General features: G+C 35.7%; 1 protein-coding gene across 1 annotated transcript in view; it reads left to right on the forward strand.

Annotated features, from left to right (window-relative positions):
* Nucleotides 1-14,257, forward strand: part of LOC107672681 (collagen alpha-1(XXVIII) chain-like) — a 32,361-nt gene extending 18,104 nt beyond the window's left edge. Inside the window, exons 9-36 of the mRNA XM_016465986.1 lie at nucleotides 211-255; nucleotides 339-383; nucleotides 481-534; nucleotides 2,557-2,625; nucleotides 2,710-2,778; nucleotides 2,878-2,946; nucleotides 3,880-3,948; nucleotides 4,373-4,441; nucleotides 4,520-4,588; nucleotides 4,709-4,777; nucleotides 5,683-5,754; nucleotides 5,856-5,924; nucleotides 6,128-6,199; nucleotides 6,307-6,375; nucleotides 6,555-6,623; nucleotides 6,734-6,802; nucleotides 6,919-6,987; nucleotides 7,092-7,160; nucleotides 8,418-8,486; nucleotides 8,576-8,644; nucleotides 8,724-8,804; nucleotides 9,205-9,240; nucleotides 9,359-9,395; nucleotides 11,064-11,621; nucleotides 12,217-12,473; nucleotides 12,618-12,807; nucleotides 13,677-13,868; nucleotides 13,973-14,257. Of these exons, the coding sequence (XP_016321472.1) occupies nucleotides 211-255; nucleotides 339-383; nucleotides 481-534; nucleotides 2,557-2,625; nucleotides 2,710-2,778; nucleotides 2,878-2,946; nucleotides 3,880-3,948; nucleotides 4,373-4,441; nucleotides 4,520-4,588; nucleotides 4,709-4,777; nucleotides 5,683-5,754; nucleotides 5,856-5,924; nucleotides 6,128-6,199; nucleotides 6,307-6,375; nucleotides 6,555-6,623; nucleotides 6,734-6,802; nucleotides 6,919-6,987; nucleotides 7,092-7,160; nucleotides 8,418-8,486; nucleotides 8,576-8,644; nucleotides 8,724-8,804; nucleotides 9,205-9,240; nucleotides 9,359-9,395; nucleotides 11,064-11,621; nucleotides 12,217-12,473; nucleotides 12,618-12,807; nucleotides 13,677-13,868; nucleotides 13,973-13,980 (2,682 nt within the window). The 3' untranslated portion in view covers nucleotides 13,981-14,257. The remainder of the gene's footprint in view (nucleotides 1-210; nucleotides 256-338; nucleotides 384-480; nucleotides 535-2,556; nucleotides 2,626-2,709; nucleotides 2,779-2,877; nucleotides 2,947-3,879; nucleotides 3,949-4,372; nucleotides 4,442-4,519; nucleotides 4,589-4,708; nucleotides 4,778-5,682; nucleotides 5,755-5,855; nucleotides 5,925-6,127; nucleotides 6,200-6,306; nucleotides 6,376-6,554; nucleotides 6,624-6,733; nucleotides 6,803-6,918; nucleotides 6,988-7,091; nucleotides 7,161-8,417; nucleotides 8,487-8,575; nucleotides 8,645-8,723; nucleotides 8,805-9,204; nucleotides 9,241-9,358; nucleotides 9,396-11,063; nucleotides 11,622-12,216; nucleotides 12,474-12,617; nucleotides 12,808-13,676; nucleotides 13,869-13,972) is intronic.
* Nucleotides 14,258-14,450: the final 193 nt, after the last annotated feature.

The following is a 14,450-nucleotide window of genomic DNA, read 5'->3' on the forward strand; positions in this document are numbered from 1 at the left end:
AATATATATATATATATATATATGTATATATATATATATACATATATATATATATATATATATATATATACATAAAACTGTCTGTATATTTTATATAAAGTATAAAATATATACTATATTAAGTCCAAAAAATGACTAGGCATGCCTTTAAATTGTATTGTGTGTATATGTACAAAGTGGCACTGACCATTAAGAAACAATATTTTTTAGGGTGAGCGAGGGGAGTGTGGGACACCAGGAGTCAAGGGAGACAGAGTGAGTGACACTTCAGATCTACAGTGTAGTTCATGCACAATAACATGCTGTATTTTTAACTGTCTAAATCTGATTCTTTAAAGGGTCCGGAGGGTCCCATTGGTATCAGAGGAAGCAGAGGGCTGCAGGTTTGTTTTTAAACTTCATTTGTTAAAATGCAAAACAAGCTTTTTTCTCTTTTTCAATAATAGTTTACTGTATTCACTCTGTTGTGTTTCTCTGCAGGGTTTGCATGGACCTAATGGAGACATTGGACCCGAAGGTCGAACGGGCAAGAAAGTGGGTTCAATTCAGCAAAGTTCTTTTTTCTTTTGTTAGATAGCAGGTGGAAAATTACACTCTTCAAAATAAAGGTTCCAAAAGAGGGTTTTCAGAGCCATGGAATAATCATTTTGGTTCCAACAACCCTTTCAGTGAACAGTTCTTAATAGAACCTCCTTTTCTTAGTGGGAGGAACATTTTAATAATCTTTAATAATCATGAAGAACCTTTTTTCCAATTTAAAGAACCTTTTGTGAAATGAAAATGTCCAGTGGATGTTAAAGGTTCTTCATGTAATCATTAATGCCAATAAAGAACCTTTATTTTTACGTGTGTAAGAAATGTTTTGGACAACCTAAAACCATAAACGTTCTTCCATGTTCATGTACAGTATGATAGATATATTCCTGCAGACTTAAAACCCCCGTATGGGTGCTGCCATGCTAAAAAATGACTTTAAAAGCACTCTGGGAAAGAATGTATCAGGCTTGTATTGGTTATTATTTATTTAGATAAATATTGGCACTCAAAAAACTCATCTAGGTCTGTGTCAGTGCTGATATGCATCTGTGTGCTACTAAGGACAACTCAGAACTTAATTATTTTTCTGGAATGTTCTTTTTTTCACATACCGATGGCTGCCATCTGAGCAACAGATTAATGTCTGGACTTGCATGCATGTGTCACACCACAAATCAGTATTTCTGTCTTTGACAGGTGAAGGTGTTCTGCCTAATGTGTCTGAACACAGTAATTGCAGTCTTTACTTTAGTATGTCTGACATGAGCCATGTTTCTTTAAAGACCCCCAGTTTCATCTGCCCAATGAAAGAATGCATAAAGATGTGTGCCTAATGGCCTGACATAATAGTCATGAAATGATTTTTATAGCATTATGGTTATTGTGATTTTTCCATTTAACAGATGCTGCTGATATTCATAGCATTCCCTTAAGGTTAAGTCTTTTGTTTAAAGCTCCACGTGTTTATTTTGGTGCACATATTAACACAGGCTTGATGACAAGCACACTGACTTTATATTCAGTGAATCTGACTGAATCCAGATGATGTAAGCAGTTTATTGCTGCAGTTTGAGTTTTGGGATCAGTTCCATGTAGATTAATCACCATTTAGATGTAAATGTGATCCACTCTTCACCCTCCAAAAACATAATGAGAAAGGTCTCACAACGTGTTTTTTTTTTTTTTAAGTTTAATCTCTTTTTTAACTTGAGCACTGCATATTTAGAATGGCATGTAATGCACAAGACGCTGCAAAAGACGTGAAACATGAGTGCAACAGTCAAATACATCTGTCTAGCATGTGTTCGCATAGAAAAATAATGGGAAAGTAGCGCAATGGAATTGAAAAATGCATTCTGTGTGAACGGGCCCAAGAACATTATTTAACACATTCAGTATCTAGATTTTACTAGTAATGGCTCAATAAAATTTTTATTGCCTTTCTCTGATTATCATATCAGCAAAATTCAAAATCAGTCAATTTCTAATTCCTTGTGTATTGATTTATTACACTCTAAAAAATGCTGGGTTGTTTCAACCCAACTTTGGGTCAAATATGGACTAACCCAGCCGTTGGGTTAAATTTTTACATTAAATTTTTAACCCAAAAGTTGGGTTAGTCCATATTTGACCCAAAGTTGGGTTGAAACAACCCAGCATTTTTTAGAGTGTAGTACATAAACCAATTTCAGTACATATGTGAGTGTTTTAAACAGTTGCAGTTACCCTGTTTTGCAGTTAAATGTTTACCCGTGTCGGTTTAATGAAGTAAATTAATCTAAGATACATTCATTATAAGATTGTATCGGTTTGTTTTGTATAGACATTTGGTATTCATTTTATTAAGTCTTAAAGTTGTTTTTAAATACCTTTACCAGCAGAAAATGAGCTCTGGACCATTAATGCTTGTCTAATGTGGTCTTTTCAATAAGGCAGAAAAAGGCAGAGAGCATTGAGTTCACAGATTGCACTTCAATATTGGATCTTTTATTATTGTTCTAAATGGATCTGCTTCTTCAGGGCGAGAGAGGCTTTCCTGGACCACCAGGAATACAGGGCGAGACTGGCTTTGGGCTTCCTGGACCAAAGGTTGGCTTTTATATAAAACCTGTGAGATCAGGAACCCAATGAGCTCGTATCTGTGATCATAACATGCATTTTCTCAATCTGTAGGGTGATGTGGGGTTCCAAGGCAGAATGGGTCCTCCCGGGCCTCCTGGGCTCGGCGAGCCGGGCCAACCGGTAAAGATATGCAAGTGATCATGCTCAATAGAGGTTGTAATCGACATTGAACACAATGAAGTCGTTGTATTAACTTCTACAATCATGTTTACTCTGAAGGGCCCACAGGGGCCGCAGGGTTTGCCAGGAGAGAAGGGCCCAACAGGAGAGGGTTTACCCGGACCAAAGGTAAACACGTCATTGCACACAGTTTCAGAATGCAGCGTGTGTGAGTCAAATCATAGTTATGAAGAGGTTTAATATGTTTTTATGCAAGGTGTGTCTTGTGTATGTAGTTTTTATCAGAGAACCTTTGAACTTTGTGACCTCTGACCTCAATTAATTTTCTGAGTGATCCAGCATTCTTTCATCATTTTTTTTATTAAATAATGGAACATAATCAATCTTGCTGTTGTTTGACTCCGTATCTGAAAAATGCAGGGTGTGTCAGATATATTTATGCATTTGGCAGATGCTTTTATCTAAAGCAACTTAAAGTACTTTCAGTAAATGTGGTGCCTGGGAATCAAACCCATGACTTTGGCGTTGCTAGCGCTGTGCTTTATCAGTTGAGCTTCAGAGGCTTGTTGACACAGGGCAGAATGAGATTTTAAATCGTGTTTTTGCTTAGGCAACCATTTTAACAACCAAAACACCCTGGCAGATATCCAGATAACGTACTATGTAGAAAATAAATAAATAAATAAAAAGATGTTGAAGGCTTTTCTTTGAAGCAGTTTTAACTCAAATAATTACAAAGAAACAGAAAGTAACACAGTGAATAAAACATGAAATTTTGAAGTAGAAAGTATTTTCTTGTAAAACGTACTCCAATAATCTTTGTTTCATTTGTTTCTTTTTCATTTACAACTCTGAATTTTTTTTTTTTACAGTTTTGCATCATGGCAAAATTTTTCATCAGAGGCTGTAAAAATCAATTTTCTGTTTATGAATATGTAAAATGTCTTAATGGTTCTAAAATAGGCTTAATTTTCTCTTCTCCAAATATATATATGTATATATATATATTTTTTTTACATTTTAGGGTAAATAAACATTTTTTGAAATTGTGATGGCAATGCATGGTATAAATTTGATGGTTTAAACTTTTGTCTTTTACAGGGAGAGAGGGGTCTGGAGGGGCTGAAAGGACCCAGAGGACCAGTAGGTCTTGGCATTAAAGGAGACAAGGTAAAATTATTGAATGAAATTTGATTTTTAAGTGAACTATTCCTTTAATCACTTTCTTTTTCGAGCTCACATCTCATAAGTAGGTTGAATGTACACTAAGCATCTCTATACTAGATGTTTAGTTTACTTCAAAAACTTCTATAAAAAAAAAAAAAATAGAAATGTTCTTAGCTCTGAAAAGTTTGTGGTGTAACTATTTGCATCATTTGCATTATTAAACCCTTCTCTGTGGCTTTTTGAAGGATCATGTCACAGCATGCAGTGCAATCAGTACTCAGCCTGTGGCTAAGACATATATGAATATCAATGTTGTATCTACTCCAAATCATTTTAATAATTAGATTGTACATGAGCGGACAGATTGGCTTATGCTTGACTCTGAGGTGTGTAATTGCAATAATACATTTGTGTTTTTTGTCTTAAGGGTGATATTGGTCCTCCTGGTCTTCAAGGACCAGTGGGGCTTCCTGGAGCAGGGATCCAAGGAGAGAAGGTGCTGACAAGCTTATGATCTGAGAATGACATAAAAATGTACTGTACATCTATGCATTGTTGGATATGCTTGTTTTAGGGTATAGAAGGACCGCGTGGACCCCCAGGAAGCAGAGGCCCACTGGGTGAGGGCTACCCTGGACCAAAGGCAAGAGTTTCCCATCATGCTATAAACACTGTCACAACTTCAAATAGTAAAAGGGTTGAGTAAACGTTATCTGTTAACTTGTGAAATCATCTGTATGTTTAAAAAAATGTGCTCTTGAAGGGTGATCAAGGTTTACCAGGTGAGATCGGAGCACCAGGAGAGAGAGGAGCTGGAGAACCTGGAGCTAAAGTAAGTCATCTTCACTTTACTCTTAATGTAAAGTCAACATGAAATCAGAATTCACTCTACCGTCTTTCTTAATTCACAGTCTTGCTCTTGTGCACAATTAATCAGTTGGTCTTTTATCAAAATGTCATTTTTATGATCCAATCAAGTCCAATCCTACATTTTTTTCTTTACATATTCATTGAAATATGATATTATATTAGATATAATAAGTAAGTTAAATGGATTGCAAACAGCATTTCATGTTGACATTATCTTTTAAGTAGAACTAAAACATTTTTGTTAATTAAAATGAAGCTGAAATAAAAAAAAAAATTCAAAGAGTTTTTAAGTTGAAGCACTAAAATTACTAACTAGAAATAAAAACTAAAACTGAACTAAAGCTAACATTGAAATAAAAACAAATTGAACTTAATTGACAATATAAAAAAAAAACTAAAATTAAAATGAAAACAGAAAATACAAAAAAGTAAAAGCTAATTCAACATATTAATGAAAACTGTAATAGTATATAAGTAATGATAAAGTAACTGGTACATGTGTAAAGTCATTACATTCTTTCTAAAGAAGCTTGATCACAGTAGTTTTGCTGGTTAAAATGGTTAAGCATCCCACTGAAGACACCAGGTCACAGCAACATTAGGTTGTTAATTTCATTTTTGGGACAGGGGTTTTTGCTGGTCTACCAACTCTAACTAGTTTCAGCAAGATGGTCTACTAGGTTTTACTATTATGGTCTACTAGGTTAAAAATGTTAACCCAGCTGAACATACATCTTGATCAGATTGGACCGCCTTGTACTAGACAATGATTATAAATGTCAAGCTTTGACCAGCTAGAAACCATGTAAAACTATCACCGCTTTTATCCAGAATTTGAATGATTAATATTTGAATTATTCTGCGAAGGGAGAACCTGGTGCTCCAGGGTTATCAGGATTACCAGGTTTACCAGGAGAGGATGGAGCTCCAGGACAGAAGGTACCAGGCATACTTTAATCTCTTGAGTCATTTTAGTCATTTTAGTTAGCATCAACTGCTCAGAAAAGTCCACACATATTCATCATCTGTGTGTATTTCAGGGAGAACCAGGAGCCCCTGGGGTGAGGGGCTCTGAAGGAGCAGCAGGAGTGGGCATCCAGGGTGAAAAAGTATCTCTTTCACTTTTCTCACGTTTTCTCACGTTTAACTTTCTAAAATCATCTTAAAGAGCCATTAAATGAAAATTGAAGTTTTGAGGGTGAGATTTCCATACATGTCAATCTTCTTAATTTGTGTTTCAATGGGGTCTTTAACTGTGAACACCAACTTGATGCTTATTGATGTAGTGTTTTGGTAATGTGATGTTGTTTAGGGTGATCAGGGTCAGCGGGGAATCCGTGGGTTAGCAGGGCCACCGGGAATAGCTGGACCCTCAGGGTCAAAGGTGAGTGCTCTCATTGGTGAATCTGGAATATTTAGATTTTTGCTACATAGACATTATATAACATATTATATAAAAATTCCTTCTGTTCTTTATTAATCTCTTTGTAGGGAGAGCCTGGCACCCCTGGGCGCCCGGGATTACCTGGACTGCCGGGACGTACCCTAACAGGACCAAAAGTAAAAGCTTTTCTATTGCAATATGGAAATAAACCAAATTTGGGGTATTTTTAATATAAAATGAAGAAAAGCTAGTTTTCACAAGTCACTTTCTGACTTTTGAACCCCACAATATATGCAAAAAACCTTTCGAATGCACAGTGTGTCTGTAAAAAAAGCATTGTATTGTCTCATTGTAGGGTGATTTCGGCCCGCCAGGTCCATCTGGTCCAGTAGGAGAGACGGGATATGGACTTCCTGGGCCAAAGGTTCATTTAATTCGTAATTATTATTAAGACTGTAAAATAAACACATGTTATTAATCCATGTTGTCAGTCTTGATTAAGCATCAATAGATTGCTCATGCTTTGTTTCTCAGGGTGATCGTGGTGACCCAGGTCCTCCTGGTCTAAGTGGACCAAAAGGGGATGGCTATCCTGGTCCCTCAGTGCGTTAAAAACCTCCACAGGCTCTTATTAAAATCCATTCATGATTATGACATCATTCTGTAGTGAGGTTCTCATAATTCACCATGAAGTCATATTTTGTTGTTGATGTTTACAGGGGCCTCCTGGTCTTCCAGGTCTTCCAGGAGAACCTGGTCCAGAGGGCATAGGAATACCTGGACCAAAGGTAGGACTGTTCTTATGTGTCACCCTAAAGCAGATCACCTGTATATGAATATTATGATCAAATGGGGGTGTAAACACAGGTATTTCATCATGACTGTGTCTCAGGGTGATATTGGCTTCAGAGGTTTACCGGGCCCACCTGGACCTCCAGGCGAAGGACTACAAGGACTTCCTGTACGTCATCAAACACAGACAGATATTATATCTTGATTTAGCCCTTGTCAATCTCATTCAGCTCTTCTTAGCTTTGATTTAGTGCATTCTTGCATTAGATCCTCTCCCATTGTGCCATAAGATTTCAGACTGAGATGGGTAAGATGGAGTATAATAAAAGTAAACATGATATGGTGGCATGCAATTAAATAAGCAACAGTAAAAGGTAAATAATTACACATTTAAGAGTGGATATCAGCAAGAACTCCTCACCATAATACAAAAGTAAAAATATTTCTGTGTGTTGATGAACATATCATATGAAAAGCACTTAAAATATTAAATATAAAATATTATTTACCATTCTAAAGTTTTTTTTATTCAGCAAAGCCACAACAAATTAATCAAACGTGACAGTGAAGACATTTATAATGTTACAGAAGATTTTCAAATAAACGTTCTATTCATCAGAGAATTCTGAGAAAAAAAATGCATGACAGTTTCCACAAAAATATTAAGCATAACAACTGTTTTCAGCAAGGATAATAGATGTTTCTTGAGCAGCAAATCAGAATATTAGAATTATTTCTGAAGGATCATGTGACACTGAAGACTGATGCTGAAAATTCAGCTTTGCATCATAGAAATAAATTACATTTTACAAAATATAAAAGTGTTACTTTAAATTTTAATAATATTTCACATTATTACAGTTTTTACTGTATTTTTTATCAAATAAATGCAGCCTTTGTAAGCAGAAGAGACTTCTTTCAAAAACCAAAACATCTTACCAACCCCAAACATTTGAATGGTAGAGTTTTGGTATAGTACAAAAAAATAGTACAAATGTGGCTGATTGTTCCCATAATTAATAATAATGATTTGAAACTTTTAGGTTAAAATGTGTGTTTTGCTATTTTTTTTTTTTTATAAATGGCATCTAATGTTATCACTTGATAATATCTGTAAAGTATTTCTTCTAATATCTGTCTCCCTGAATGAACTTCCCATAGAATACGTGACATTCCTCAAAGGCTTAACACCTTAACACCACATTTATCATAGTACTGTATCTGTGATGATCGTATATTCACCACAAGATACGCACACACACTTGCGCCAAATCTTCTACATATGTCCAGCAAATCCGGATAATGTAATCCAGTAACCTAAACGTCATTCCAGATGTCTCAGTGCTGCTTTTATCTCAGCACCAATGAATCTGAACGTGTTTTACCCTTGACTTGTGTTAATACTGAATGTCTCTGAACAACCCAGGGCAACATGGGAAGACCAGGACCTCCTGGACCTACTGGGCCACCTGGACAAGGCCTACAGGGTCCAAAGGTGGGACACTGGCATAAACAAATCATAAAGATTTGAACACATTTATATGTGTTTTCAAACCCAACAGGATATCTTATACACTATTGCAGGGTGATCAGGGGTCACAGGGTGTGAGCGGGCCAAGAGGACCTCCTGGAGAAGGAATGCCCGGGTCAAAGGTCTCAGGTTTTGTTATATAATCTGTGCTGTGATTGAATATTCGTACAGTTTAATATGAAGCCCATTTGTGTTGTTCAGGGGGATCGTGGAGGTCAGGGCGAGAGAGGGATGAAGGGGGTTAAAGGTGATATGGGAGATCCTGGCGTTCCTGGACAAACAGTTAGTAAATTACCCTCAGCATTGACAGAGTTGCTGCCTGTGTGAAGCATTTCAAATCAGTCATAATGTATACGAGTTTCTATTTCATATCGGATGCAGCCTAAATAGTAGACAGCAAGGTCATTTGTTAAAATGTGGTCATGTGCAATGAAATAAATCATTTGGTTCAATAGCTTGCAATGAAATACACATCCCAATAAAATGCATAAAAAAGTGTTTACAATTTTTTTTGTAAAACTGAAACATTTAAGAACAACAGAAATCAGTAAGAGCTTCTCACCATTATTTAAAGCAAACTATGTTTAAAGCAATTTATGTTTATAAAATATCTCAGTGATGTAATTTCCCTTTTTCTGTATATTTTGAGATGTACTATAACTCACTAACTCACTTTTTTCAGGGTAGACCAGGAATCAAAGGAGAATCTGGACTAACTGTGTGTCTTTTACATCTTTCACATCATACTACATCATTCAAATCATAATATGCATTTTATGCATATATGCATTTCAAACGACTTTCATATTAAGTTTTTTTTTTTTTTTTTTTTTTAGAGGGACGAGATAATCAGAATGATCAGGGAGATTTGTGGTATGTGTATCCCGCATTACATTTGAACATAATTTGCTTTATATACTGTTCAAAAGTTTGGGGTCTGTAAGATTTTTAAAAATGTTTTCTAATTGAAGTCTCTCCTGCTCACCAGGACTGCATTTATTTGATCAAAAATACTGGAAAAACAGTAATATTGTGAAACAATTTTGCAGTTTAAAATAACAGTTTTCTATTGTAATACATTTTAAAATGTAATTTATTTCTGTGATGCAAAGCTGAATTTTCAGCATCATGAATCCAGTCTTCAGTGTTACATGATCAAGAAACATTTCTATATTTTTGTAGCATTGATTTGGAATAGAAATCTTTAACATTATAAATTGATATTGTCACTTTTAATCAATTTAATGGATCGTAAATAAAAGCATTAATTATTTTAGAAACATTTTACTCACCCCAGACTTTTGAATGGTAGTGTGTAAAGTTCATGAAATGTCCTGTATTGTCTATCAGGTTGTGGAGTCAAGTGTAAAGAGCGTCCCATGGAGCTGGTGTTTGTGATTGACAGCTCTGAAAGCGTCGGGCCTGAAAACTTTGAGATCATCAAGGACTTTGTGGCCGCTCTAGTCGACAGACTCACCGTGGGGCGTAATGCCACCCGAGTGGGTCCTGCCTGTGTGAAGCATTTCAAATCAGTCATAATGTATACGAGTTTCTATTTCATATCGGATGCAGCCTAAATAGTAGACAGCAAGGTCATTTGTTAAAATGTGGTCATGTGCAATGAAATAAATCATTTGGTTCAATAGCTTGCAATGAAATACACATCCCAATAAAATGCATAAAAAAGTGTTTACAATTTTTTTTGTAAAACTGAAACATTTAAGAACAACAGAAATCAGTAAGAGCTTCTCACCATTATTTAAAGCAAACTATGTTTAAAGCAATTTATGTTTATAAAATATCTCAGTGATGTAATTTCCCTTTTTCTGTATATTTTGAGATGTACTATAACTCACTAACTCACTTTTTTCAGGGTAGACCAGGAATCAAAGGAGAATCTGGACTAACTGTGTGTCTTTTACATCTTTCACATCATACTACATCATTCAAATCATAATATGCATTTTATGCATATATGCATTTCAAACGACTTTCATATTAAGTTTTTTTTTTTTTTTTTTTTTTAGAGGGACGAGATAATCAGAATGATCAGGGAGATTTGTGGTATGTGTATCCCACATTACATTTGAACATAATTTGCTTTATATACTGTTCAAAAGTTTGGGGTCTGTAAGATTTTTAAAAATGTTTTCTAATTGAAGTCTCTCCTGCTCACCAGGACTGCATTTATTTGATCAAAAATACTGGAAAAACAGTAATATTGTGAAACAATTTTGCAGTTTAAAATAACAGTTTTCTATTGTAATACATTTTAAAATGTAATTTATTTCTGTGATGCAAAGCTGAATTTTCAGCATCATGAATCCAGTCTTCAGTGTTACATGATCAAGAAACATTTCTATATTTTTGTAGCATTGATTTGGAATAGAAATCTTTAACATTATAAATTGATATTGTCACTTTTAATCAATTTAATGGATCGTAAATAAAAGCATTAATTATTTTAGAAACATTTTACTCACCCCAGACTTTTGAATGGTAGTGTGTAAAGTTCATGAAATGTCCTGTATTGTCTATCAGGTTGTGGAGTCAAGTGTAAAGAGCGTCCCATGGAGCTGGTGTTTGTGATTGACAGCTCTGAAAGCGTCGGGCCTGAAAACTTTGAGATCATCAAGGACTTTGTGGCCGCTCTAGTCGACAGACTCACCGTGGGGCGTAATGCCACCCGAGTCGGTCTCGTTTTGTACAGCTTAGAGGTCCAGCTTGAGTTCAACCTCGCTCGCTACATGACCAAACAAGATGTCAAACAAGCGATACGCAGGGTTCACTACATAGGCGAGGGAACATACACCGGCTCTGCCATCCGCAAAGCAACTCAGGAAGCGTTTTACAGTGCAAGGACGGGGGTCAGGAAGGTTGCCATTGTCATCACAGACGGACAAACGGATAAACGGGAGCCTGTGAAGCTGGAAATCGCCGTCAGGGAGGCGCATGCAGCTAACATTGAGATGTACGCTCTGGGGATTGTTAACATTAGTGATCCGACACAGGAAGAGTTTCTCCAGGAGCTCAATCTCATTGCGTCGGACCCTGACAGTGAGCACATGTTCTACATAGACCACTTCAACACCTTGCCAGGTAACAGATACAGCAAACTTGAGGCTGAATGCCAATTCACATACTTCTACTATATGAAAATACTTATGTTTGCATGCGATACATATGGAGGTATGCAAATAACCTTCAATATGTGCAAGATGTTTTTTCTCACAAAATGGTGTATTTATGGTGCATCTACCAGCAGGGGCATGTTTTTTTGTTTTGTTTTGTTTTTTTATATCCCTTTTTATCTTGACTCACTATTTGATTGCACTGCTAAAAAGTCATTTTTAAACAAACTTTATACATTTTACACAAACGTGAATACATTAAATATGCTAAATATTTGCATTTTGTATGATCATAACTGCACTTCAACATCTAAAGTCTTTGGTGCAGCAATTATACCTTAAAAAGCCTGAATAATTAAAGTTAAATTTACTTTTGATTTATTACAATAAAATTGCAATTCATTATTACAATTGTATATATGATCATATACTATATTTATTTAATTATTTGTTTATTTATTTCAATAAATCCAAATGATTGGCTTAATCTGGAATTGATCAGATGTTTACATTTGGGTAGAATTAAATATCTAATATTGCTTTTCTCTCTTTTTAATTCACAGCTCTGGAATCCAAACTGGTCAATCAGCTCTGTGAGGATGAAAATGGAGCACTTATCTTCAGTCGCATTAATGGTTTTGAAAACGGATATGGTATTAATGGCAACCGCATCAGTGGTAATGGCAGGGATAATTATGGCACAAACATAAATGAAGGCCACAGAGAGAACACGAGAACACACTCTGGGATGAACACTGTCACTCATGAGAGCGGGAGAGGAGACACGTTTGCTCCAACAGCTGGTCCAGACATTACTGAGGTTAGTGCACTGATGGTCTCAACAGTGACCACCCGCTTTCTTGCTGGCCTTGGTTTAGTAATAAAGATAATGAATGGAATTTTTTACTTGAGCTCAACTTTGATTTTGTTTTGAGTGTTTTTAGAGTTTCTAATGTTCTCTCAGGAGGATGAGCGGGTACCTGAGACACCAGACACAAACACTTCAGAACAGAGCAGCGGTAGAGGAGATACTCCAACAGACACTGGGACATCCACACACAGCAGGCCTTCATCAGGGACAACATCATCATCATCTGTGAACACCTCAACCTCAGTGCGGTATATACCAGCACCACGACCACCATTGCCTAAAGGTAAAAACAAAACACATTCACTAATACACGACAAAATACACTACTGTTCAAAAGTTAGGGATCAGTAGGATTTCTCTTAATTAGTTAGTTAAAGAAGTGAATGCTTGTATTCAGCAAAGATGCATTAAATAAATCAAAAGTGACAGTAATTACTTAAATATTGTTACAAAAGATTTCTATTTCAAATAAATACTTTTTTTTTAACTTGAAAAAAGTATCAGTTTCTGCAAAAAAACAGCAAGCAGCACAACTGTTTTCAACAGCATATTAGAAGGATTTCTGGAGATCATGTGATACTGAAGACTGGAGTAATGATGCTGAAAATTCAGCTTTGATCACAGGAATAAATTACATTTTAAAATATGCATATTACAATAGAAAGTTTTCTGTATCTTTGATCAAATAAATGCAGCCTTAGTGAGCATAAGAGACTTCTTTCAAAAAAAAGAAAAATCTTACCAACTACAAACTTTTGAATGGTAGTGTACATTTTTCAAATCCCTGATTTCATAGATACTCATTAATTTTTTGGGAAACATTACTAGAAAATTACTACAAAGGATTACAAATCAAGCATTTTGTTCATTTTATGACATTTACTTGCATCTTTTTTTTATTTTTTTACTTATTTAAAAGTGCAAAGTCTGCTGCACATGCATGCACGGGATGTGTGATATCACACGCATTCCAGATCATCTTGTCACCAAATTGCCTATATCATCTGCAGTCTTTTGATTTATTGAAATGTCTGATGAACAACAAAAAAAACTCTATAGTTGAAAAAGCAAGTAACTTAGTGAAATATCTGAAAATGTTGTTCACCAGACAAGATCTGAAATATGTAAATCTTTTTTTTAATCTGTTTTCAGAGGTTGTATCTCTGGACCCCCGTTGTGAGCTGCTCCTGGATCAGGGCCCTTGTCGGGACTATAACATCCGCTGGTATTACGACCGGCAGGCCAACGCCTGCGCGCAGTTCTGGTACGGAGGCTGTGACGGGAACCGTAACCGCTTTGACACAGAAGAAGATTGCAAAAAGACATGTGTTGTCGTGAGAGCAGGTAAAATGCACATTTGAATTTAACTTATCCCTGGTAAAAATTACTGAAAATGAAAATGGACACCAGTTTCTGCCATATAGTCACACTCTTTTCTTTGCATTTAGGAGGCTGATATCCATTATGGATACATTCCCCTTTGTCTGTAATTCCTCACACTCCAATACAACGGACCTGCACTGAAATACACAAAGTATATGAAAAATTGGTAGGACAGGGCATTTCATTGAGAGTAGCTAATTGATAAAACACAGTACTTTCATATAACAACCTTCAGAACTGTGAAAAAGCAATACTGTAGTATTGTACACTGTCATAGTTACACAACATTCATTGAACTGACATTAATGTAATAAATGAAATGTAGTCTTGATTTTGAGAACTAATGTTGTCGGAATGTAATAAAGCTTGTCATTTTGTATCTTGTACTTTTGGTAATAAAATATTTTGTATGTAGATAAATGGCCTGGCTGTTACACTGTCAACAAATCCAGATTTTCTGCAATTTCATGTTCACTAAATAACGCTGCATTTATGTTCAGCTCAAGAAATATTTGTGCTGGTTATTATAGTGTTATAATGAGG

The sequence above is a fragment of the Sinocyclocheilus anshuiensis genome, unplaced genomic scaffold (genome assembly GCF_001515605.1).
Source record: "Sinocyclocheilus anshuiensis isolate Anshui unplaced genomic scaffold, SAMN03320099.WGS_v1.1 scaffold1346, whole genome shotgun sequence".
Classification (NCBI taxonomy): Eukaryota; Metazoa; Chordata; class Actinopteri; order Cypriniformes; family Cyprinidae; genus Sinocyclocheilus; species Sinocyclocheilus anshuiensis.